The sequence below is a fragment of the Jaculus jaculus genome, chromosome 1, assembly GCF_020740685.1.
Source record: "Jaculus jaculus isolate mJacJac1 chromosome 1, mJacJac1.mat.Y.cur, whole genome shotgun sequence".
Taxonomy (NCBI): domain Eukaryota; kingdom Metazoa; phylum Chordata; class Mammalia; order Rodentia; family Dipodidae; genus Jaculus; species Jaculus jaculus.
This window is the reverse complement of record NC_059102.1, coordinates 269,557,488-269,584,316: the sequence shown is the minus strand read 5'-3', so window position 1 is coordinate 269,584,316 and position 26,829 is coordinate 269,557,488. Positions and strand designations below refer to the sequence as shown.

Below are 26,829 nucleotides of genomic sequence, written 5' to 3'. Positions count from 1 at the left end.
TGCTTAACTTCAGACTTCACCCCTAGCTGGGAGTGGTGGTGCATGTTTTTCATCCCAGCACTAAAGGAGGCTGAGGTAGGAGGATCACCATGAGTTCAAAGCCAACTATGAGCAACTATGAGTGAATTCCAGGTCAGCCTGGGCAGACCATGCCTCAAAAAAAAAAAAAAAAAAAAAAAAAAAAAGACTTCACTCTTAGTCCCCCAAAGTTACATATTCCTTCCTCACTAAGGGTGTTGAGAGAACACCACCCTTAGTAGCGCTGACTCAAATACACTGGATAGAGCCAGGTGAGGTGGCTACAATCCCGGCACCCAGAAGTTTGCAGGAGGAGGATTTTACCCAAGTTAAGGCCAATCTAGGCTACAAGGTAATACTAGGCCAAGCTCCATTGAAAGATACTGCCTCAAAAAGCAAAACAGAAAACCACCAGACATGTTATTTAGACACCAGATTAGCAGGTTTGGATTGAACTACTGTAGACATTCTAAAAGGTAATCCATCGGTTGCCAACATTAATAAAAGTGGTTTCATAGCTAGACCAATGCTGGCCATTTTATTTAAAGAAAGTAACTTCAAACCTTAGCATGCTTCAGATTCCCTTTTTTGCAGGAATCAGGAACACTGACTTGGCTTTCTTGCAAGTTAGTGACTGAGTAAAGTGCTTCTGATACTCTAGCCCCCTCCCCTGCTTTTTGTAAACTATTTAGAGATAAAAGGCAGCTAAGTATACAGTGATCAAATCTGGGCTGGGAAATGGCTCAGTGGTTAAAAGCACTTGCTTATAAAGCCTGCTGGCCTAGATTTGATTCCCCAGCACTCACGTAAAGCCAGAGGCACAAAGTGATGCATGCATCTGGATAGAGTTCATTTGCAGTGTTAAAGAGGCCTTGGTGCACCCATACTCACTGTCCTGTCTCTCTCAAATATTAATATTAAAAAAATAAAATGCTCACATTTGATGAATTGGAATAAATTAACAATATACTTTGAATACATGTCCTAAATATAATCCTAAAGTATATGGTACTTGTCTATATCAAAGTACAAACTCTAATAATAGAATGTCGTAAATTTTGTTTTTACTTATTTTATGTGTATTGCATTGATGTCCTATGGTCTCTTGCTCTTGTACACAGATGACATTTTGTACCACTTTTTGTGTCACGCTTCATGTACATGCTGCAGAATTGAGCCCAGGCCAGAAGACTTTGCAAGCATGTGCCTTTAACGGCTGAGCCATATTTCCAGACCCAAAGTAAAGCAAGAATGAAAATAATGGGGGAAGGAGGGAGAGACTAGAGATGGAGCTTACTTGGAAGAGTCCATGCCTGAAGCACACAAAGCCTGGAGCCCATTCCCCCGAACCACTTGGGCAAGGTAATGTCTGCCTGTAATCATAGTGGGAGGTGGAGACAGGAGGATCAGGAGTTGAAGGTCATCCTCAGCTACATAGTGAGTTTGAGGCTAGCCTGGGTTACATGAGTGCCCCTCTTACCCTGGCCTGTGTCAAAAATGAAAAGTAACTGGACACAGTCATTTCATTATCATGGACTTCTGAAGACCAGGTTTTTTTTTTTTTTTTGTTTTTTTTTTTGAGGTAGGGTCTCACTCTGGTCCAGGCTGACCTGGAATTAACCCTGTAGTCTCAGGGTGGCCTTGAACTCATGGTGATCCTCCTACCTCTGCCTTCCAAGTGCTGGGATTAAAGGCATGCGCCACCACGGCCCGGCAAGACCAGTTTTTAAAATATAAAAGTAGGGGCTGGGAGATGGTTTAGCAGTTAAAGGCACTGTTTGCAAAGCCTATTGGCCTGGGTTCAATTCCTCAGTACCCATGTAAAGCCAGATGCAAAGTATCTGTATGCATGGCATATGAGCACCCCCGCATGCACACGAACAAAAATTAAAGTCAAGTAAAAGTTAAGGCATCAAAATATTAGTCCCATCTTGAGTAGGTAGAAAAATTCACACAAAAGGTAGAGAGTTCTAGCTTCCTTTTAATCACCAAATTTCAGTTTTCACGAATAAACTTAGGACATTTCAGGTGACTAAGGTACTGTGGGAACAGTTCTTGTACATGAGGAACAATTACATGCTCCATTTTTGTCCCTGTAAATAACTATAGCATTGCCACGGAAACAAATTTAAAGCCACAGATTACTGCACGCCTATTTACACAAAGCCACAGACAAACATGCATCCCTCCTTTACTAGGAGACCTTCAAAAGACTTTGAACATTAAGGCAGTGACAATTCCAAAGCAACGAAAATCTAAGTTAAGGCTTTATGTTTGTTCTGAGACCCATATTCCTAGGCAACTGTGCCCAAAGTCAGTGTTTATGGGCTTTCATCTGCCTGGATGTGTTATTCACCCATTCCCAAGTCTTTCACAGATGTATGGGATACGCATTAGCAGCAACACCACGATGTAATGATCATTAGATGTCTTAGGTTCTGAGGACTCAGCCTCCAGCAGCACAAGCATGCACCATGGAAACAACAGCACGTGAGGTAAAAAACTCACAGGCCGCACTGAACTTACTTCCCTGCAAGCTGAGCAGAGAACCCCCAACCTGTGCTTCACCTGGCTCTCCTCTCAGCAAATGTTCTTGATTATTGAAGTAAGGTTTTCACCTCTTTTTTTTTTTTTTTTTTTTTGGTTTTTTTTGAGGTAGGGTCTCACTCTAGCCCCGGCTGACCTGGAATTCACTATGGAGTCTCAGGGTGGCCTTGAACTCATAGCAATCCTCCTACCTCTGCCTCCCGAGTGCTGGGATTAAAGGCGTGTGCCACCACGCCCAGCATCACCTCTTTTTCTATAAAGAATGTTTGGTATCACAACAAAATGCAGAACACCATACTTTAAATGGATCTATTCTATGATTGATAGCCTCAAGGCACAGATAAATATCCTGGCTAGACCAAAGCAATTTTTAAAATTCAACAAAGTCACTTTAATTACAGAACACACTTGTCCTATCAAGCTTGAAAGTGCAAAGCATTGAATATGGATGTTGGGCAGTAATTTCCTTTCCTCTTCCCACGTTTTCCTTTTATTTTTTGTGTTTAGAGGTAGGGTCTTGCTCTAGCCCAGGCTAACCTGGAATTAAGACTCAGGGTGGCCTTGAACTCATAGCAATCTTCCTACCTCTGCCTCCCAAGTACAGGGTCTAAAGGCATGTGCCACCACATCCGGCTTCTACTGTTTCCTTTTTAACAACAGGGATAAGCTCAGATACAGCCTGTAGGTGGATTATGGGAACCAACTCTGTAGTCCCCTGGCCTGCTGTGGAGAGCAGGAGGGATATGATATATGGAAATATGTATTTGGGCTTCTTTCCTAGCATACAACTCCTAAGATCCTTGTAATATGGAGAACAGACATTTGTGCTTATATACTAATGATGTTACTGTTGGCTGGTGGCCCTAGGTAGCTTCAGGATGAGGATTAGTCACAAGATCAGGTATGATCAGGTATTTTTTTAGTTCTATACCCCAACCTTCAGGGACAGGAGAGGGGCTGAAGGTTAAGTTGATCACAGCTAGTGATTTAATTAATTGTGCCCATTAACGAAGCTCCCATAAACCTCCAAAAAATTGGGTTTGGAGGGTTTCTATATAGCTCAACATGCATAGGTCCCTGGAGGGTGATGGGTGTGCCTAGAGGAAGTGGAAGCCCTGTGCCCCTGCCCACATGCCATATACTTTGCAGTATCTGTTTCCCTGAGTTCTGTGAGCGGCTTTACTAAATTAATTGAACTCAAGGCGGGGGTGGGGGGATCCTCAGGAATCCCAGTTTATAGCTAGTCAGAAGCTCTGGAGGCTGGCCTGGGGAAACTGATGTATTTGGTCATAGCAGTCTTCTGAGCAGTGACGGTGAGAAAGCAGAGGAAAACTTTTTACAAAGCAGGAAGCAGCCCAGGATGAACACCCACGCTCATGTTCAGATGCCTTGCTGTTACCAGGATGGCTACTCACACTAAGCGCTGTGGCTCCTGCACAAATGGCGAAGCAGCCACCCTCTGCGAGGAAAGGACCACATGCTCAAGGTGGCAGTGATCACAGTGCATGAGAAAGGAAAGCAAAGATTTCAAGAAAGGTGCTGTAAAAGCTAAAGCAGCTGTAGTTTCCCTCAGCATTTAAGTCAGAAAAGCAGTGTGCCTGCACGCAGGAGTGCCCAGGCAGATGCAGCGGCCGAAAGCGTCTGTGTGCCGCCACCTAAATTTGCTGCACTTGTGGAAACATTTTGAAGATTTGCAAAATTTGCGCCCTAGTACCTGGTATGGTTGGCTTCTCCCAAACGGCTGTATAGATTCTACAGTATGAAATACTTCAACGATGGAATGACTAGCTATAGAAGAGCAAACATAGGCAACACAAAAACATTTTTAGACAACATCTTACAGTGTATAATACATTCACATTTATATACAAACTTCATGTTTACAAGTATGGAAGGCAAAGAACTGCAGAGACTAAACAGCTGCACCATTCATGACATTCCCGAGGCAGTACTGTTGTCCTTGTTCCCCATGCTCTAAACCTGCTGGGAAGGAGTAAGTGCCATCTCCAGGTGACCACCACTTTCAGAAGTTGGAGACGGAGTGCAACTCAGGACATGTCTGGGTTTCCACAGAGCTGAACTGAGACTCCATCGTGTTCCAGGCTAGGTCAGCCAGAAGGAAGTCATCCATTGCTGTTTGGGTTTCATTGCTGGTGAAGAACAAGCTCCCCAGGGTCTCAAAGCCAGAACTCATGGTCTGTGTTTCTGCACTGTTCAACTGAACCTTACTCTCTAAAGTAGGCATACTTCTGGCAGTGGAAGCTCCTTCAGTTTGGGTTTCTGTATCAGACGAGTCGGTGCTCATGGAGAAGCTGGAGTGTTTCAGAATGCTGCCAAGGGGCATGTGAGGGCTACTGTCTAAAAAGAAGTTTAAGTCTGTCTGTGTCTGTGTGTCGAACATCTCAAGGCCTAAGAAGTTTGAGTTTCCCCTGCACCCATAGGGCTGTGCAGAGGGGTCTGCAAATAAGAAGTCAGTTTGGGTTTCTATATCCAGAGATTCCAAGACTGGTTCAGTGGTCATGGTGCTAAGTTCACTCTCTTCTGTCTGAGTCTGAATATTTGAGGCTGAAAGAAACTCTTCAATATCAAAATCAATTCCAGAGTTCTGGGTGGGGCCAGGTGGAAGCTGTGTATCAGACCCAGGATTTGTGTCAGACAAAAGAGTCCGGTTATCTAGTGTCTGACTAGGCAGGTTACTTGACAAGATGTTTTCTAAGTCACTTAGCAAGTCTATGGTTTGGGTCTGATTATCTGTCATGTTCTGTGGAGGAAGCATGCTATTCTGTGTACTGAAGTTCAGCATGGGTGCAGATTTCTCAATAACTTGGTTTAAAATCTTAGAGTCATTCTGAGGTAACAAACCATGAGTTATTGTCTCTGCTACTAAGCTGCTATTCATCATGTTGTCTGCAGGAACACCATATGATGAATGGACACTCTCAAAGATATCTCCACACAATCCACCTTGGTCCACCTGTACATGGTCATTTGAGGAACTTTGCATCCCGCTGGTTTGGGTTTCTCTAGAAATCCCAACTGGCTGGAAACAAGTGTCTATAAATGTGTCAGTCTGAGCAGCTATGGATGAAGTGACCTTTGTGCTGGGTATTAATGTCTGGGTATGAACACTAATGGGAAGGGACACTTGAGAATCAAATGATAGATCAGTCTGAGAACAAGACGACACAGAGGAATCAGGGCCGAGCCATGGAGCACAAGGTATCAAATTTGGTGAGGCAAAGGACACATCCGTTTGCACATTGATTGAAGTAATGCTGTTCTTTTGACATGCATTTCCTAGTTCTTGTAAGGGATTAGATGGACTTTTACCCAAGTTCACTTGAACCCCTGTACTCACTGGTTCAACAACAGGACTGATGATTTTTGGAAGAGGTAGGCTCTCCTTCAGAGAGCAGGCCTCTGAATCTAGGCCGAGGATCAGGGTTCCTACTGACAAGGGCACCAAGTGCACAGCACCCGCAGCGGAGCCCTGATCCACACCTAACACCACAGGCTGGGCCGAAGAGTCGGCTGTAGGCACAAAGACAGACATGGGAGAAAACTGCATGACTGGAAGTTTAACCAGAGCCACTTTGGGCTTTGGCAGAAGCAACTTCTGAGGATATCTTGGAGGTGTTGTGACACTCTGTTTTTTGGCATTGGAGCTGCAAGAGTCTTCAAAAGATGCTATGAGTTTCATCTCTGAAGCTTCTAGTTTGTGAGTGTCTGGTGAAGGGGTTGGTTGGCCGTTCAGTGATTCAGTGGTCATTCTGGGTAACTTCTGGCTTTGTAGGTAGTTTTCCATTTTCCTTTTTTTACTAGGTGGATCCCTGAAAACATTGACAAAAAAAAAAAAAAAAAAATCAATTTGAAAGCAAGCACCTTTAACAGCTGAGCTATTTCTTCAGCCCAAGATGAATTTTAAAATGCATCTCTCTTTCAACACACTGCTGTATCTTGGCCATTTACCCACACTTGCCATTTCCCACATCAGCACACATTCCCTCTAGCAACCCTGAGAATTGGGTGTGTTGTGGTGGGTGGACATTCAGAAATACATGAATGGGAGGGAGGAAACATAACTTTGTTTTGAAGTCAGGGTCTCACTATGTTGTTTTGGCTAGCCTTGAACCTGCCCCTGTGTCTCAGCTGCCGAGGTTCCAGGTGTGTGCCACTACAACTGGTTGCTATTATAGCAAATGTAAATTTGACCTTTTAAAATGAAGTGCAAAGTGGCCTGATATGCAGCCTGTAATCCTAGCTACAAGGGAAGCTGAGGAAGAAAGGCTGCAAATTCAAGGTCTGCTTAAAGAAAGGGTGAGTTCAAGACCAGCCCCAGGAACTCAGTGAGACCTTGTCTCAAAAATGAAAGAAAAAGGGGGCTGAAAAGTAAGCTCAGTTGGTAAAGTGTTTGCTTTGCAAGCATCAGGAATGGAGTTGAATCCTCAGTACCCACATAAAATGTCAGGAGTGGTGGCACACACCTGTAATCCCACTGCTAGGGAGTTAGACACCAAGGGATCACTGACCAGCACTTAGTATAGGCTAACTGATGAAGTTCAGGCCAATGAGAGGCTGTGCCTCAAACAAGGTAAATGTGGGCTGGAGAGATGGCTTAGTGGTTAAGTGCTTGCCTGTGAAGCCTAAGAACCCTGGTTAGAGGCCCAATTCCCCAGAACCCACACTAGCCAGATGCACAAGGGGGCGCACACATCTGGAATTCATCTGCAGTGGCTGGAAGCCCTGCGCGCCCATTCTCTCTCTCTCTCTGCCTCTTTCTCTGTCCGTCACTCTCAAATAAATAAATAAAAAGAAACCAAACAAAATTTTAAATAAAGAAGGTAAATGTGCTTCTGAAATATCAAGAGATATTGTTCTCTGGCCTACAAACCTGCACACTCATACACACTAATTTAAAAAAGTAAAAAGGAAGGCTGGGCATGGTCGCGCATGCCTTTAATACCAGCACTTGGGAGGGAGAGAGAGGAAAATCGCCGTGAGTTCGAGGCCACCCTGAGACTACATAGTGAATTCCAAGTCAGCCTGGGCTAGAGTGAGACCCTACATCAAAAAACCAGAAAAAAAAAAAAAAAAGTAAGGAGGAGCTTTGGAGATGGCACATCAATTTTAAAGGCAATTGCTTGCAAAGCCTAATGGCCTAGGTTAAATTCCTGACACCCATGTAAAGCCTGAAGCAAAAAATGGCACAAGCATCTGGTGTTCATTTGTAGGGGCAAGAGACCAATGTGACACTCCCCCACAAATAAAATTTAATAAAAAAATATAAAAGTAAAATGAGGAGTGGGGATATGACTCAGTCAGTGGCAGAGTAATTGACTAGCATGAAGTACCAGTTCATGATAAAAATTCTAGTTTTCAGCCTCTGTCATCCCTCCAGAAGAGCATGCTGGAAGTTGAGATTTTCAAATGGGAATAGGAAGAGAAAGAAAAAGGAACGGGGCTGGGGAGATATCCAGGGGTTTAAGGCGCTTGCTTGCAAGCCTACAGACCCAAATTCGATCTTTCTCAGCATTCAGGTAGAGCCAAATGCAAATCCAGGAGTTTGCAAACAGCTGCTGGCAAGACAGACCCTGTCTAAAAAGGGTGGAAGTAGAGAAGACACATTCTAAGGTTGTCCTCTGACCTCTGCACATGTGCTATGCCAAGCATACATCCTTTTACACACAGGAGAAAGAGAAGAGAAGAAAAAGGAAATGGGTCAAGATTCCAGGCTCAAGGATAGATCAGGCATTAGTGCACACCTGTAACTTCAGCACTCATGAAGCTGTGGCAGGAGGATTCAGGCCCAGGCTTGGATTCTTTACTATACTGCTGCTGTTTCTCAAAGTGCCTTCTTCACTCACCTTTCTACAAAGGATGGACATTATCTTAGGGTGAAAGGTTGGAAAAAGGTGGTTCAAGCAAATGGGCCTAGAAAACAAGCAGGGGTTGCTATCCAAATAACTGACAAGGCAGACTTCAGTCAACGTTAGTCGAGAAAGATAAGGAAGGTCACTTTATATTGATTAAGGGCACACTCCAACAGGAGGACATTACAATCCTAAACATATATGCACCTAATATGGGGGTTCCCAAATTCATCAAACAAACACTATTAGAACTAAGGTCACAGATAACACTAAACACAGTGGTGGTGGGTGACTTTAACACTCCGCTCTCATCAATTGACAGATCATCCCGGGAAAAAATAAACAGAGAGGCATCTGGACTAAATGAGGTCATAGAAGGAATGGACCTAACAGATATATATAGGACATTCCATCCAAATGTTGCAGAATATACATTCTTTTCAGCAGCACATGGAATATTCTCTAAAATAGACCATATATTAATATTAGGACACAAAGAAAATCTTTACATATTCAGGAAAATTGAAATAATTCCTTGCATTCTATGTGACCACAATGGAATTAAACTGCAAATCAATAGCAAGAAAGGCTATAGAGCATACACAAAATCATGGAAACTAAACAATACACTACTAAATGATGAATGGGTCAATGAGGAAATTAAGAAGGAAATCAAAAAATTTATAGAGTCAAACGATAATGAGAACACAACATACCAACATCTCTGGGAAACAATGAAAGCAGTTCGAAGAGGTAAATTTATAGCTTTAAGTGCCTATATTAAGAAAGTAGACCTCTAGCCACTGCAAACAAACTCTAGATGCATGTGCCACCTTCTGCATTTGGCTTACGTGGGTCTTGGGGAATTGAACCTGGGTGCTTTGGCTTTGCAGGCAGGTCAACAGTTGAGCTATCTCTTCAGCCCTGGTTCAAAGTGTTCCCCCTACTACTCAGTGCCATTTCTTTACTTTTTACCTGTGTTCTGCAGGGATCTCATGGCCGGTTCGGTAGATGTGAGACTGCAGAGCTGTTCTGCTGGCGTAGGGACAGCCACATGTGCACTGGAAGGTCTTGCCACAGTCCTCTGCATGTCTTTTCAAGTCCCATTCAGTCCCATAAGAGTTGCTGCACTTGCTGCATTTATGCTTCTTCTCTGCATGCATCTTCATAAAGTGCTACAGGGACAGAAGGTGTGGAGATGAGAAGCAGCAACACTCCAAGAACCACCAGTATCCCCAAATTAATGACTCAATGGGCAGACACGGCATTCCAAATCAAGACAATTTAAAAACAGGCAAACTGTAGTTTATCATAGGCCCATTTTTTAAAGGTTTAGAAAGACTATTAGATTAAGAAAAGGAAAGAGGAGAAAGTACAGAGAACTGCCTGAGAGAAGGATGGAGGAGGAAGAGTCCCCACAAGTCCTTTGCATGACTGTAACTTCATGCACTGTTGAATCCAATCCATGGTGGCCAATAGCCAGATAGCAAATAAGTGCTATGGGACAGGAAAAAGTCTTTGTGATGGTCTTCTTAGGACATCCTCCAGCAGATCCTAAGAAAACATTTTAGATACCAATCTCTTCCAGTCCTCAATTCCTCTTTCCCAAGTGGCTGAACCCCTCTCCCTCCCTGAAAGATAGCCACTCCCAAAAGTTCTCTTCTCTGGCATTCTGCAGGTCTCCTCTGCTGGGAGAACAGTGACTTTGGGTCTTTGTCCCCTGCTGCTGGAGGGACACTTACCCTATAATCTACAAGTACAAGTGTCCCTCCCTCTTGGCAGGATGGTCTGCTTTTCTTCTTTCCAAAACCTGGGGCTGGGCCTTTTGCTCCACAAGACTCGTTTCTCCATTTTGCATCACTCCCACGATGTCTTGTGAACCACGGGAGGGGCCTGCTAGCAGACCCATGAGAACTCTCCCTAAATCTCTGGTAGGTCCGCTAAGCAATGAGGAAGCATGTCAGGCTTCTGCTACCTGCATTCCACCTTCAGAGAAGCACGGTAGGGAAAGTAAAATACCTGTTTTACGAGAGAAAACTGAGAAAATGGTCTGTCAGGACCTCGAGGACATCCTTCAATTGGACAGCAGTAAAATTTTGGGACGGTTTTCAAATCTTTTCTTACTGTTGGATTTACTATGCCATCCTGCAAAAAGGAAAATCCAGTAATTATTTCACAATACCCAACACAACATGTTGGTGGTAGAAATAAAGGAATAAGTAAAAATAGGTACAGTTTCTTTTTAGAGAGATGAAAATGTTCTAAAATTGGATTGTGGTGGTGGTGGTTGTACAAACTGTAAATTTAAAAATGATTGAGTCAAGCGCCACATGTTCTCTTTCATATGTGGATCCTAGCTACAGATGATTGGGCTTCTGCGTGAGAATGAAAATACTTGGTAGCAGAGGCCAGTAAGTTAAAAAGGAGACATAAAGGGAAGAGAAAGGAAGGGAGGAGGGTACTTAATAGGTTGACATTGTATATATGTAAGTACAATGATTGAGATGGGGAGGTAATATGATGGAGAATGGAATTTCAAAGGGGAAAGTGGGGGGGGGGGGAGGGAATTACCATGGGATATTTTTTTATAATCATGGAAAATGCTAATAAAAATTTAAAAAAAAAAAAAGAGCCAAAGGAAGGGTAGGACTCCATATAACATGCTCCCTCCAGACACAAAATGGCCTGGATATCCATGGCCTCACAGTGCCTGACACTACCTGCACAAGACCATCATAAGAGGAGGAAAAGATCATGACATCAAAATTAAAAGAGAGACTGATTGAGATGGGGTGGGGGTATGATGCAGAATGGAGTCTCAAAGGGGAAAGTGGGGGGAGGGAGGGTATTACCATGGGGTATTTTTTTATAATCATGGAAGTTGTTAATAAAATTTGGAAGAAGGGCTGGAGAGATGGCTTAGCGGTTAAGCACTTGCCTGTGAAGCCTAAGGACCCCGGTTCGAGGCTCGGTTCCCCAGGTCCCACGTTAGCCAGATGCACAAGGGGGCGCACGCGTCTGGAGTTCATTTGCAGAGGCTGGAAGCCCTGGCGCGCCCATTCTCTCTCTCTCTCTCTATCTGTCTTTCTCTCTGTGTCTGTCGCTCTCAAATAAATAAATAAAAAATTAAAAAAAAAATTGGAAGAAAAAGAAAAAAAATGATTGAGTCATTCACTTACAATAAGTGTATTTTATGGTATATATGACTCAATAAATCAGTCATGAATTTTCAAAAAAGGAGCTAGAGCAATGACTCAGTGGATGATGACAGGCTTGCCGTGAAAGCATGAGGACTGGAGTTCTGGTCCTAGAACCGAGGAATCCCAGTGCTCAAAAGTAGAGACAGGGGATTCCTCAAGCAAGCTGGCTACTTGACTAGCCAAAACGGTGACCCCTAGGTTCAGGTGAGAGACTCTGCCTAGGAAATAAAGTATAAAGCAGTTGTGAAAGACACCTGCTGTCAGCTTCTGGCCTCCACCCATGCAGTCCTATGTGTGCCACATGTGTACTTACATATACACACGTATACACACAAGACAATTTTCAGCAAAAACCAAAAATTTTAAAAAAGTTTTGCTTCTTGTTTCTTTAAATGACTGCAAACCTCAAGATATATGCTCTTGCAGCCAGCTTCTGTTTTTGAGTGGCATCATATTCAGCTACTCAGGCTTAAGTCTTGGTATCATTCTTGCTCTTTGCTACAGATCCCATCCCTCCAAACCCCTCCACACACAGATTCTTAGTCTGAGTCCCTGAGAAACATCCTTTGGCTAGGAACCAGGGTCCTTTGATCCCTTCTACCTACAGTAGCTAAACTACCAGATACAACACCATGGCAGTTTGAAGGTCTGAAACTGAATGACCATTATGACTGCGTACTATCATAGTGAACTACACATTGGCACTCCCCTTAGAACTTTCCATATATTAACTCACTTAATCCTGATAAAGTATTTAAAAAATATATGTTTATATATTATTGACAACATCTATACTTACAGACAAAAACCCATGGTGTTTCCCTCCCCTCCCTTTCCATCCTGATAAACTTTTAAGTACAATTCACTTCTTTTCTAGCAAGTGCTCTACCACTGAGCTCCACATCCAGCTCATTTACTTTTATTTTGATATAGGATCTTACTAAGTAGGTTAGCCTTGACACCTGATCTTGCTTCAGTCTCAGAAGTAGCCAGAATTACAGCTACCTCTGTAATTCCATGGTGTAATTACTCGTGTGACCCACCATGCCAAGCTTTTACTACTTTTTCATTTTTCATTTTTCTTTTTTTTTAAGATGGGGATTTTAGTAGGCCAGATCCCTGTTCCTTTACTTTTCCCAGACCCCTTAGTCCTGGTAGGTCCCATTGTGCCTTGCTCGGGGAGGCTTGACCCCTGTGTGAGCTGTGGAATCAGGCCTTAATAGGCCAAAGGACACAAATTTGCTTCCTCTTCAATAAAATAGTCTTCCTAAAATAGGTAGACAACAATGCAGAAAAGTCAATGAAAGTGAGAAAACTGACAGACCTCCACCAAGGATGTCTAGTCCTACTACGGAAGCCTCCAATGAAATCATAAAGAAATCACCAGAAATTAATTCCCAAAATGAAAACACAACAACCAATGAGACTCTGATTTAAAAAAAAAATCACTGAACTTGAAGCAAACTATCAAAGAACCAACAATCCTATCAATGAAATTGAACAGAATCGTCTCTGAGAGCATTCAGCTTTTGACACTAGGCTTAAACTTGATGGAAGAAAACATTAGAACCTTCCAAAGAGATGAATAAATTGAAGGTAAGTCAAGAAATGGAAGATCATGCTGGGCGTGGTGGCGCACGCCTTTAATCCCAGCACTTGGGAGGCAGAGGTAGGAGGATCGCCGTGAGTTCAAGGCCATCCTGAGACTACAGAGTTAATTCCAGGTCAGCCTGGACCAGAGTGAGACCCTACCTTGAAAAAACAAAAAAGGAAAAAAAAAAAAAGAAATGGAAGACCTCAACAACTGGTTGATTAAGCTTAATGAAGACTTGATCAAATGCAAGCATGAACTATAAGAAGAATCAAGAAAATCAGAATTCAAATTGAAATCATACCTCAAAAAAGAGATGGACATTATACAGAACAGCACAACAGAAAACAAAAATCAAATGGAATTTATGAAAACCTCTTTAGAACCACTCACCAACAGAGTTATTCATGTGGAAGACTGAACCTCTGACCTGGAAGATAAGACAGAAGAAATTGATTGGAAGGCCAAAAACTTTGCTAAGTTCAAAAAATCAAGTGGGGGCTGGAGGAAGGGCTTAGCAGTTAAGGCGTTTGCCTGCAAAGCCAAAGGACCAAGGTTCAGTTCCCCAGGACCCACACTAGCCAAATGCACAAGGGGCACATGTGTCTGGAATTCATTTGCAGTGGCTGGAGGCCCTGACATGCCCATTCTCTCTCTCTGTCAAATAAATAAATAATAAAATATTTTTAAAAAATCAAGTGAACAGAATAAGACAGGGTGCCCACTCTCACCACTGCTCTTCAACATAATACTAGAAGTGCTAGCCCAAGCAATAAGGCAGGAGAAAGAAATAAAAGGGATTCAAATTGGAAAGGAAGAAGTCACGTTAGGTCTATTTGCAGATGACATGATCCTAAATACAAGTGATCCAAAAGTCTCCATCCCAAAACTTCTAAAGGTGATAAATTTCTTCAGCAAAGTGGCAGGATACAAAATCAATGCACAAAAATCAGTAGCTTTTCTATATGCAAAGGACAAATATACAGAGAAAGAAATCAGGGAGACTGTCCCATATACAGAGATAGAAATCAGGGAGACTGTTCCATTTTTAATAGCAACAAAAATCAAATACCTTGGAGTAACACTAACACAGGATGTGAAGGAACTATATAGTGAAAGTACTCAAGAAAGAAATAAAGGAGTACTTAAGAAGATGAAAGGACCTCCTGTGTTCCTGGATAGGTAGAATTAATATTGTGAAAATGGTAATTCTACCAAAAGCAATATACAGATTTAATGCAATACCAATAAAAAACCAGCATTATTCTTCACTGAGACTGAAAAATGATCTCAAAATTCATATCAAATGGCAGAAGGCCTTGGATATCCAAACATATCCTCAGCAAAAGAAACACCTCTGGTGGTATCACCATACCTGATCTAAAGCTATATTACAAAGCTATAGTGATAAAAACAGCACAGTACTGGAATAAAAACAAAAACATAGACCAATGGAACAGAGCGGAAGACCCAGACTTTAGGGTAAGCAACTACAGATGCTTGATCTTTGACAAAGGTATCAATAATGTAGACTGGAGAAAAGATAGTATCTTCAACAACTGGTGTTGGAAAAGTTGGATGACCATATGTAGAAAAATGAAACTGGACCCACTCATCCCTCCATATACAAAGATCAAGTCCAAAATGATTAAAGACCTCAATATAAGACCTGAAACTCTTCAAATGTTGGAAGAAAAAAAGAAGAGGCACTCTCCACAATGTAGGAGTGGAGAAAGACTTCCTGAACAGAATCCCACTTACCCAGGAAATTAAACAATCATGAAGCTAAAAAACTTTTGCACAGACAAACACACCATAAGTAGAACCAATAGATGACCCACTGAATGGGAGAAAATCTTTGCTAGCTATACCACTGACAGAAGCCTAACACCGAGAATCTACAAGAACTCAAAAAGTAAACATTAAAAAAAAAAAAATCAAACAACTCACTCCAAAAGTGGGGCAGAGAACTAAATAGGGAGCTCTCAGAGGAAGGATTATAAATGGCTAATATACACTTAAGAAATGCAAGTTAAAACAACTATGAGATTCCACCTTACCCCAGTAAAAAATTTCACTTGATTTTTTTTTTAATCAAGTGAAAACAAATGTTGGTGAGGCTGTGTAGAAATAGGAACCCTCATTCACTTTTGGTGGGTTGTAAGCTGGTACAATCACTGTGGAAATCAATTTGGAGACTCATGAAAAGGACGAATATAGAGTTACCAGCAGACCTTGTTATTCCCTTTCTGGGAATTTACCCTAAAGGCTCCACATCTCAGTTCAGAAATATTTGCTCAACCATGTTTATAGCTGCTCAGTTCATAATAGCTAAAAACTGGAATCAACCCAAGTGCCCATCATTGGATGAATGGGTAACCAAGATGTGGTACATCTACTTGGTGGAATTCTACTCAGCAGTAAGAAAAAGTGACACATTGAAATTTGTAGAGAAATGGTTGAACTTGGAACAGATCATTTAAAGTGAACTCACACAATCACAGAAAGACAATCGTCACATGATCTCACTCTTCTGCAGTTCCTAACCTGGATTAGCCCAAGTTGCTGACATAACTGAATAGCATCTTGAGGCTTGGACAATAGGGAGGGTAGGGCTTAGGGGAAGGGATAGAGTGGGGATGGGAGACACATAAAATCTGAACCCAAATTGAACTGATACCATAGAATCTTATATCCTGGAAATCAGACGAACCTAGAGGGAGCACCTAAATCAAAGGGCACTGGAGAGAGTGAGATAAAACTTAACTTCAAATTTCTCCTGTTTTTCTTTCTTCTGTTCTTTCTTTTCTCTTGGCACTGACCCATAATTCCCTGTACCAGGATGTGGTTTGCATACACAGTGAGCTGTTGATCAGGGAGACCTACAAGATCTCCCAAAACAAACAAGACAGACTTCTGTCAGAGCCCTTGATCACCCACCAGAGGCTAATGGTATGACCCTACTGCAGAAGACACCAAATGCTGTTGGCACGGACCACGGAGAGACCTGGTTGGAATCTGGAGGGGAGCCAGTCCCCGGATAATTAGCCCATCTAGTGCTGGAACTTGCTACCTGAGCTACCAGGGGAATGTGGCCAACATCCGTACAAGCAACTCAAAGTCATAGCAGCTTGGAAGCAAACAACCTGATGTGATGCTCACACAAGTGCAGTAGAGGTACACAGCCATGGTGGGTAACCAACTGCTCTTGGATTGGCTAAAAGATCTGGTCAGTGGAAAGGAAACTATATCTGGAACTGGGAAACAAGTCAGAATCATATCCAGATCTGCTTTCCTTTGTTAAGTTCCTACTAACCTTAGACTAAAAAAGTGTTTAAATCTTTTAAATTCTCTCTAAATTAATAATGGCTATCCCATTTAACTGGTGTTGACTTCACTCTCCATTGGAGAATCTGCTTCTCTTTTTCAGATGGGGAACTGGACTTGAGGAGATAAACGACCCAGCACACTCCACCCTGGCCCCAGCTGAAACCACAGAGGAACTGGGGAAATGAGCAAGAGTGCTGCTATCTTAGTTAAGCTGATATCAGCACAAGGGTGATGGAGAAAGATACTGAGGACATTCAACACCTGCCAAACCAGACATCTAGATGTTCCTAAGTGCCCATCACTGAAGTAGACTTAAAATGCTCCCAGCATAGCTCAGGGAATTTTGCAGAAGAGGGGGCAGAAAGATTGTCAGAGCCACAAGTTGGGACATTTTGCCCAGAGTCACTGCCTCTCACCCATAACTGACTGCTGCCCCCATAATGAATGACCCACAATCCCCATGGAGTTGACCTGCATTTCCAATGAGGAAGGCCTCTTCAGAAAAGGGGCACGGAAGAGGAAAAAGAGAGTACACCATGTGATGTTGACATACAAAATATGTCCATATCTAATATAAAAAACAGATGGAGATTTCAGGATGGCCCTGAGGGTCAAGTGACCCTCCTGTCTGTGTACATACTACCTCACTACAAGTGGTATTTTAGCTGAGAAATTAAAAATAACTGGTGAAGATGCACAGGGGGCGCACGCATCTGGAGTTCATTTGCAGAGGCTGGAAGCCCTGGTGCGCCCATTCTCTCTCTCTCCCTCTATCTGTCTTTCTCTCTGTGTCTGTTGCTCTCAAATAAAATAAATAAAAAATATTTAAAAAAAAATAACTGGTGAAGCCAGGTGTGGTGGTGCACGCCTTTAATCCCAGCACTCGGGAGGCAGAGGTAGGAGGATACATGAGTTCAAGGCCACCCTGAGACTACAGAGTTAATTCCAGGTCAGCCTGGACCACAGTGAGACCCTACCTCGAAAAACCAAAAAAAAAAAAAAAAAAAACCCAAACAACAACAACAAAAAACACTGGTGAGTCACTTCAGCTTAAGGTACTCTGTTGTACACATACCTTAGACCTGAGACTCAGGGTGGCTTCAGGCATTATCCTTGCCTGGCTCTTCTTACATGGCTCTAAAGGAGGGAACAGGGGTGACAGCTAGCCTGCCTATCTATGGGTCATCAGAAAGAGATGTAGGTGGTGTGCTTGTCACATGCTGCTAGATAACTGTTCCTTTCTCATATTGCTGGGAAAAGGCTCACAACTCTCAGAATAGGCCCACCTCCACTGTCTCTGTATTCTGCAACTGGAGAAGTGAGAAATTACTAACCACTTCGCCCAAGTCTTCCCCCTGACTCTTAAGATGAACATGTGGACCTTGCTGACTCACAAGGGAAGAAGCTATACTTGTTTTACTTTAAACTCCATAACTTATATTTTGTTGATAGCAAATGTAGTCACCCCTTAAGGTTTTCAACACTGGGTACCCCTTCACAATCCTACCTCACTATACTGTCTACCTACATTTATATTCACTTAGATACTTAAGTGGTCTCCAAAAATCCTTCTCACACTCTTTTGTTTATTTTGAGGTAGGGTTTTCTCTCTAGCCTAGGCTGGCCTGGAATTCACTATGTAGTCTCAGGCTGGCCTTGAACTCACAGTGATCCTTCTACCTCTCTGCCTCCTGATTGCTGGGATAAAAGACATGCACCATCATACTCCTGGCTTTTTTTTTTTTTTTTCTTGGTGGTTCCTTTCTCTTTCAATGACCAGTTGTGGGATCTTGGACAAGGTAGTTAACTTCTGAGCAGTTTACTCATTTCTTTAATTTTTTTTTTTTAGGTAGGGTCTCATTCTAGCCCAGGCTGACCTGGAATTCACTATGTAGTCTCAAGGTAGCCTTGAACTTATGGCAATCTTCCTATGTTTGCCTCCCAAGGGATTAAAGGCATGCACCACCATGCCTGGCTCATTTCTTTAATTTTTAGTTATTCATTTTGTACTTGCTAAATAAACACAACAGAATTAAGCTACTTTTGACAACTGGCAATATGTGGGTGGCTTGGGAACTGTACTAGGGCCAGTAGGCTTTGCAAGCAAGCACCTTTAACCACTGAGCCATCTTCCCAGCCCCCATTTGTTTACTAATTTCTAAAACTGAGTACACACACCTCTTATTGCATTGCAGTTTAGGTGTCTGGATTAGCACATAGCCTGGCCCAGACCTCATGTGCCTTACCATCTACTTCCTGGTTCTGCTTACCACCCAGGCAGATTTAAACCTCTCCCTTTGAATTCCAAGATAGCACTTTTATAATGTACCTTCAATGTTGTCATTTTCTTCTATATTCTCTGTCTCCATAACTAAATATCTTTAAGGACAAAAACCAATTGAAAAAAAGCAGTCTGTGAGAGAAATGCAGAGCAATACTGGTTAGGACACTGGTTCTTGTAGGAAACCCTGCACCCTGAGGACATCACTAGAACTACTTTTTTTTTTTTTTTTGGTGATGCATACCTTTAATTTCAGCAAACAAAAAAAAAAAAAAAAAAAAAAAACAGAACAAAGACACAGTGATAGCTTACCGGTTCACACTTGGAGCCTGCTTCCTACTTTAGCTGCTAAAGGAGTTCAATTACCCCCATGTATGTGCAGATCCATGCATCCTATGTATCTGCATAGAGAGGCCAGAGGAGAATGTTGCTTGTTCTCTTGTGGCTTATCCATGTATTAGGGTCTCTCAACCAGACAGGAAGAGGCTAATCAACAGGGAGCCCCAACTTTCTCTTCTCAACCCCAGACTGGAATTACAGATATGCATGGCCACACCAGCTTTTTTTACATGGGTTATGGGGAGTTGTACTTAGTGGTCTCCAGCTTAGGAGGTCTTTAATGTTTAAAGGAAAGCACTTTTAACTGCTAAGCCATCTCCAAAGCCCCAAATCTGAAACTTTTTTTTCCCACAAAATGTAATAGTAACCTGGGGAGATGGCTCAGCAGTTAGGGGTGTTTCCTTGCAAAGCCTGATGGCCTGGATTTGATTCACCAGGACGTATATAAAGCTAGATGTACAAAGTGGCATGTACCTGGAGTTCATTTGCAGTGTGTCAGGAGGCCCTGGTGTGCCCATAATCTCTCTCTCAAATAAATCAAATTGGATGTTAATAACACTTTCATTGCTGTCATTACAGGCCAAAGCAGTCACCTGACATTGTGCACATTTCTTTTTTTGGGGGCCAACTCCTCCATCACAGAAGCCCAACCAGCTTGAGATCTTCTTCCCATTCTGAGATAAGAAGTTCAAAGGTATTATTGTAGTCAGCTCCACAATGCTGGGATGAGCATCCAACCAGATATGGTTTGTGGGAGGAAGGGATTTATTTTAAGCTTACAGATCCAGGGGAAGTTCCATCAATGGTGGAAGAAGCTGGCTTCCATTCCCAGATCCAAGCAGAAACAACCAGCCAGCTAGCAAACACCAAAAGCCGCAAGCTGGGAGCCTACCAGAGCTCAAACCTTTCTCTCCACACCTTTGGGCTAGAACTGTGAAACACCTCCTCTAGCAGGCTGCTGGAGACTTGAGTAGGAAGCTTACTCTTAACAAAAAATATCCGAGGCTATAGGGAACACACATTCAAAGTACAACAGGTATGCTGAAGAGATGGGAAATGTCAAATGCACAATAAAATGAGAAACAGGTGTTGAGAAGATGGCTGAGCTACTGAAGTCATTTGCTTGCAAAACCCGCTGGCTTAGGTTTGATTCTCCAGTATCCATGTAAAGCCAGGTGCACAAAGTGGTGCATATATTTGGATTTAGTTTGCAATGGACAAGTTCCTAGCCTCTCTCTCTCTCTGTGCACACACACACACACACACACACACACACACACACACACACACACACCAAGAAAAAAAAAAAAAGGATCACAGGAAAGCAGGGTTCTGTTCTGTAGTCCTATGCACATTAAGAAGGAAACAGCTTGGGGACTGCATATTGTGTGTAATTGAAAAAGTGCTTGCCCAGTATGCATGTTCCAAAGCAAACTCTCAACCAAACACACACACACACACAAAAACCCACAACAAAATCGAAGAAGGAAAAAGACTCAACAGAGGATAGAAGGAGTGGGCTGTGAGGACTGGCAAAAACTGCCTAGTACCCTCACCTTTGGTAAAAGCACCCAGGGAAACCAGCTCACTTTGCCATCTTATTCTTAATTGCATACCCATAGATATTGCACAATACAGTTTGATGAGCAACCTGCTGCAACCTTTCCTTTTAAAAATAATTTTATGGCAAATTAGTAAAAGCATACTTTTGGATGGCACAGAATACAAAATCTCTCTAGGCTAGGTTTTAAAAATGCAAACGCTGCTTGATAGCAGGTTCTTTAAGTATCTACTTGTCTCCTCCAATGCTTTCAAACTGGAGGAACAAAAGACTCTTTAGCAGTCAAGGAAGGCCTGCTGACTCCCACTCTTCCTTTCTCTGGATCCTTTCAGCTTCCATTCCAGATCATAGCTCCCCTTCTCCTCCACTGCAGGCAAGGCTGGCCTACATTTCCAGATTTCCTTATAGAACAAGGACTGTAGACAGTGTCCAGAAGAACCCACCAAGAGGCAGCAGATACTTTTATAATTCCTCATCTTCTTCATCATCCTTCAGCAGATACTCTAACAACTCCCCATCTTCCTCATATCCTTCAGCGGATGCTCTTTCAATTCCTCATCTTCCTTTAACATTGTTATTTTGATAACCTGAAGCTGTTCTGTTACCTCTGGGCTCTCATCCTCTCCTATTTATACAGTGAAGCCCATGGCAAGAAGGAAGAAGCTCAGTATCGGCTCCTCCCACCATAACCCCCACTTCCTCCACTGCCTCCTGGACCATAGTTTCCTCCACCATATGGTCCCCCCATGTTCCTGCTACCACCAAAGTTTCCACTCTTCATTGGACCATAGTTAGAAGGTTGCTGGTTATAATTTCCAAAATCATTGTAATTTCCACTTCCATAATTTCCTCCTCCATAGTTGTCATAACCACCTCCGTAGCCCCCACCCTGGTTGCCATATCCAGGTCCTCCACCACCATATCCTCCTCTTCCTCCTCCATAACCAGGGCTACCTCCAAAATTGCCACCTCCAGGTCCGCCTCCATATCCATTGTAGCCATCCCCAAATCCACGTCCACTTCCATATCCATCTCCTCTTCCACTCCTAGAACTCTGGACTTCCTGCATTTCTTGTCTTGACAGTGCTTTTCTTACTTCTGCATTATGACCATTAATGGTGTGGTATTTTTGCAATACAATTTTACCCACAGGATCATGGTCATCAAAGGTAACAAAGCCAAAGCCTCTTTTCTTTCCAGATTGCCTATCAGTAATTATTTCAATAGTATCAATTTTCCCATATTCTTCAAAGTAATCTCTAAGGTGATGCTCCTCGGTGTCTTCTTTAATTCCGCCAACAAATAGCTTCTTCACAGTCACATGGGCTCCAGGTTTTCCAGACTCCTCTCTGGCTACCGCGCGTTTTGGCTCAACTACTCTCCCATCAATTGAATGAGGCCTTGCAGCCATGGCAGCATCTACCTCAGCCATGGATGAGAATGTTACAAAACCAAATCCTCTTGACCTTTTGCTTGCAGGATCCCTCATTACCACACAGTCTGTGAGCTTTCCCCATTGCTCATAGTAGTTTCTCAAACTTTCTTCAGTGGTTTCAAAGCTTAAGCCACCAATGAAGAGTTTACGGAACTGTTCCTTTTCTCTCTCCATCGCGGACTCAGTCGCTTCAGCCCGATTTCCCGCAGCCGAGCGAGATGAGAGAGAACTCCGCGCACGGACACGAACCAGACTCGTCCTGACTCAGAGGCGACCAGCGGCAGCTGTCCCGACCACGCGCACCCGCCGAGGAGACCTGCACACAGCACCGGCGCAGCTGCTTCTCCTCATCTTCCTTTAGCGGATACTCTCTCTTTTTTAAAAAATATTTTTATTGGGGGAGGGTATTACCATGGGATATTTTTTATAATCATGGAAAATGTTAATAAAAATTGTGAAAAGATAGCCGGGCGTGGTGGCACACGCCTTTAATCCCAGCACTTGGGAGGCAGAGGTAGGAGGATCACCATGAGTTCGAGGCCAACCTGAGACTACATAGTTAATTCCAGGTCAGCCTGGACTAGAGTGAGGCCTTGCCTTGAAAACAAAACAAAACAACAACAACAACAACAAAAAAAAACCCCAAAATTGTGAAAAGATTAAAAAATATTTTTATTTATTTGAGAGAGAGAGAGATACAAAAATAGGCAGAGGGAGGAAGAGAGAGAGAGCGAGCGCGTGTGCACACCAGGGCCTCCAGCCACTGCAAATGAATTCCAGATGCTGCACCCCCTTGGGCATCTGGCTTATGTGGGTCCTGGAGAAATGAACCTGGGTCCTTTGGCTTTGCAGGCAAGTGCCTTAACCGCTAAGCCATCTCTCTAGCCCCGTTAGCAGATACTCTTACAACTCCCCATCTTCCTATTGTCCTTCAGCGGATACTCTTACAATTCCTCATCTTTCTCATCATGCCTCAGTGGACACTCTTACAACTCCCCGTCTCTCTCATCATCTTTCAGGAGGCCTTGTTAATAGTTTACTTTTGTTTTTGGTTTTTGGAGGTAGGGTTTCGCTTTAACCAAGGCTGACCTGGAATTCACTATGTAATCTCAGGGTGGCTTTGAATTTACAGCGATCCTCCTACCTCTGCCTCCTGAGTGCTGGGATTCAAGGTGTGTGCCACCATGCATGGCTAATAGTTTACTTTTTAAGAAGAGAGTATCTGATTGAAAAAAATTGTGGCCATTGAAATTTAAAAGCAAGGAAAGAAACCAGAATTATAAAAGTAGTTGCCACTGCTGCCAATAGAGTTGGCCAATCGGATATTCTGAGTAGCTTCAGCGCAGAAAGAAGGCAAACACACCTCACTAATCAAGATGCTCTCAACCACATGGAGATTCCTAACTGTCTTCTGTCCCCACACCACTCTCTTCTAACACTTTGAGAACACCATGTATCAAGAATGTGAATGACAGCACCTCTGGGCAGTAACCAGTCGGAGGGGACAGAGTTGCCACCTAGGGGCCTCATCACACAGCTATGCCTGTTTTGTCACAGGTCACATCATTAAAGAAAATGGACTTGTTTTCCACCAAGACAGCAAATGCATTGGGGCTGGACATGTGGCTACAAATGCAGAAGACACAGTAAAGGAAGCTCTCTGATAGGAATGCCAGCCCCATAACTCCTGCTATCCCAGTAACTACACAGGAATCTTCTTTGAAGCATCCACCTTTCTTTCTTTGCTCAACATCTTCAGTTCAGAAAGAATATGGCATATCCTCTGCTGTCAGCAGGTAAGAAAAACCTTAGAATAACTGATTACTCTGGGAAGAATTCGTTCACTTAGGCTCTAGGCAAGGGAAGACACTAGTGCTCTGACATTTTATAGTCTGCATTTGCTAGAGCTGGGCATAGTCTATGCTGCAAAACCCATACTTGGGAAACAAGAGGCAGGACTGCTGGCAAATTGGAGGCCAGTTTGGTCGGCATAGCTGAGTTTGGGCCAACCAGAGCTACAAAGTTCTGTCTCAAAATTTAGGTTAAAAAATTTGGGGAGGGGGGGAGGCTGGAGAGATTGCTTAGTGGTTAAGCACTTGCCTCTGAAGCCAAAGGACCCTGGTTTGAGGCTCAATTCCCCAGGACCCACATTAGCCAGATGCACAAGGGGGCACATGCATCTGGGGTCTGCTTGGAGTGGCTGGAGGCCCTGGTGCACCCATTCTCTCTCTCTATCTGCCTCTTTCTTTGTCGCTTACAAATAAAAAAATAAAAATAAACCAATTTTTTTTTAAAATTCTGAATTCTCTCATAAGTAGCCCATCTCCTTAGGCCTACCACATGCTACATATAGGCCTTGTGTGGGTTCCTACTTAAAAAGCATAATCATTGTGATGGGGAGGTAATATGATGGAGAATGGAATTTCAAAGGGGAAAGTGTGTGGGGGAGGAGGGAGGGAATTAACATGGGATTCTTTTTATAATCATGGAAAATGCTAATAAAAATTAAAAAAAAAGCATAATCAGAAATAAATCTGTGGCATGCTATTAAATAAACCCTGAAGAGTAAGTGGTATATTGTACTTCACTGAGGCCAGTTTGTCTTAAAAATCTTTTTATTTATTTGCACCTGTGTGTGCATGTGTGTGTGTGTGTGTGTGTGCATGTGTGTATGTGTGTGCAGGGGGTGTACCAGGGCCTCTTGCTGCTGCAAATGAACACCAGTAGAAACATATACACCTTTGCACCTGGCTTTAGATGGGTGCTAGGGAATTGAGCCTAGGCCAACAGGCTTTGCAATCAAGAGCCTTTAGCCACTAAGTCATCTCCCCAGCTCCTCCCAAAGTTTTGACAGACAAAGAGTTCCTAACAGTACTGCCAAATAAAAGAACAAATAACGTGCTAAGAAATGCTGGCAGCCAACATTGAGGGTCCTTGCCAGACTGACTTTCTTCATTTTGTGATCAGAGACATACTGTCTGCTATTGCTATCAGCCCTGAGGGATTAGGCTGTAGACTCCGTACACACATATACACATACAATTATTCCACCTAAGTTAAGATGTGGTGAGGAGAAGGGCTTAGTTAAAATTGCTGGAAAAGTGGTGTGCTGAAGAACCCCCCCCCCCCAATCCCTTTTGATTCTCCCTCTAGGGCAGGTTAACCTGGAATTCACTCTGTAGTCTTAGGCGGCCCCGAACGCACAGCGATCTTACACCTGCCTCCCGGGTGAAAACCCCAAACTTTTTATAGAACATTTTCAGCATACTTATGTCTATCTACTGATTGATCTTCGAGATCATTGTAGCATCTTGTGTGCAGCTGGTAAGTAAAACACATTTATCTGTCCTACCACAGACTATAACCTCAAAGTTTCTGTGTTTGGAAGCAAGGGAGTTTTCAAGGAGAATTTACCTGAAGGTCAGATAGAACATGCATCACTGAGTAATGGAGTCAAATTGGACCATGGAAAATGTTTTTGCTGAGATCTAAGGGTGGAGGCAAACTTGCTATTGTAATAAGTGAGAAATATGACTTAAAAGGTCTGTGGGGCTGGAGAGATGGCTTAGCGGTTAAGCGCTTGCCTGTGAAGCCAAAGGACCCCGGTTCGAGGCTCGGTTCCCCAGGTCCCACGTTAGCCAAATGCACAAGGGGGCGCATGCATCTGGAGTTCGTTTGCAGAGGCTGGAAGCCCTGGCGCGCCCATTCTCTCTCTCTCCCTCTACCTGTCTTTCTCTCTCTGTCTGTCGCTCTCAAATAAATAAATAAGAAGTTTAAAAAAATAAAAAAAAAAAAAAAAAAAAAAGGTCTGTGGTGGAGCCGAAGAACTAGCTCTTTAACAAGCTCCCATAGACTTCACCAAAGGTTTGAAAACCCTTTCCCATCAGATGGGGACGGATTGCTCGGCAGGTGGACATGCTATCTATATACCGTGACCCCTCCTAAAGATCACTTGGGAAGTCTTCCTCCTGAGCAAAGCTGACCTTAGCAACAATGAAACTTCTAAGAGAAGTACTCAGAGCCAAACCCGAGGCTGCTTCTGAACGACAGGCAGGACGTACCGCCAGGTTGGTGGGCCGGGTGGAAAGCGCCCCTGGTGAACCCGGGTTTTGACCCCGCCCCGCCTCGGTGGCACCACTTTCTCACCCGCGTACTGGGAGCATGAGCACCTCTCCAAGGTGCGGCTGATGTGAGCCGGCGCAGCTCGCCATCCCGGCCCTGTGGACCCGGAGCCTGGGGTCGGCGGGTGCGTGTCCCGTGTCCCCAGGCTCCCACGGTACTCGGCCGCTTTGTGGAGCCGAGCGAGCCCCGGCCGCCTTGCGCTCACCTGCAGCCGGTGGCTCTTGACCAGGTGCATGTTGAGCGCGGGGCTGTTGGGCAGGATCTTGCCGCAGCCGCGCACTGTGCACAGGATGTTGGTGCGCACGGCCCGGGACAGCTCGCTCACGGACGGCTGAATCAGCTCGCGGGCCGGTGGCCCCGGCGCCGCGGGCTGTGGCCTCACCGCTGCAGACCGCGGTCGGCTGCCTCTCAGCCGGGGATCCGACGGTCCCCACGGGTCTGAGGCGGCGGCGGCCTCCCTCCTGGTCGCCGGGGAGGCTGGGATGCCTGCCGCCGCCGCCGGGGGCCCAGCCGCCGCCGCCTCCGAAGCCGCCAT

General features: G+C 43.8%; 2 protein-coding genes across 3 annotated transcripts; both read right to left on the bottom strand.

Moving 5' to 3' along the window:
* Positions 1–1,981: 1,981 nt before the first annotated feature.
* On the bottom strand, positions 1,982–26,829 carry Atmin (ATM interactor). The gene is made up of 4 exons (XM_045150777.1): positions 26,500–26,829; positions 10,455–10,580; positions 9,411–9,610; positions 1,982–6,395 (listed from the first exon to the last, which is right to left on the bottom strand). Exons 1-4 carry the CDS (start codon positions 26,827–26,829, stop codon positions 4,589–4,591), a joined length of 2,463 nt encoding a protein of 820 aa, XP_045006712.1. The 3' UTR covers positions 1,982–4,588.
* On the bottom strand, positions 21,309–22,510 carry LOC123460847 (heterogeneous nuclear ribonucleoproteins A2/B1-like). 2 transcript variants are annotated; one of them, XM_045150793.1, is made up of 2 exons: positions 21,707–22,510; positions 21,309–21,586 (listed from the first exon to the last, which is right to left on the bottom strand). In XM_045150793.1, the coding sequence occupies exons 1-2, from the start codon at positions 22,344–22,346 to the stop codon at positions 21,402–21,404; spliced, it is 825 nt and encodes a 274-aa protein (XP_045006728.1). In that variant the 5' UTR covers positions 22,347–22,510; the 3' UTR covers positions 21,309–21,401. The 2 variants fall into 2 exon arrangements, with proteins under 2 accessions (XP_045006728.1, XP_045006720.1); XM_045150785.1 differs by having other exon boundaries at positions 21,309–22,510.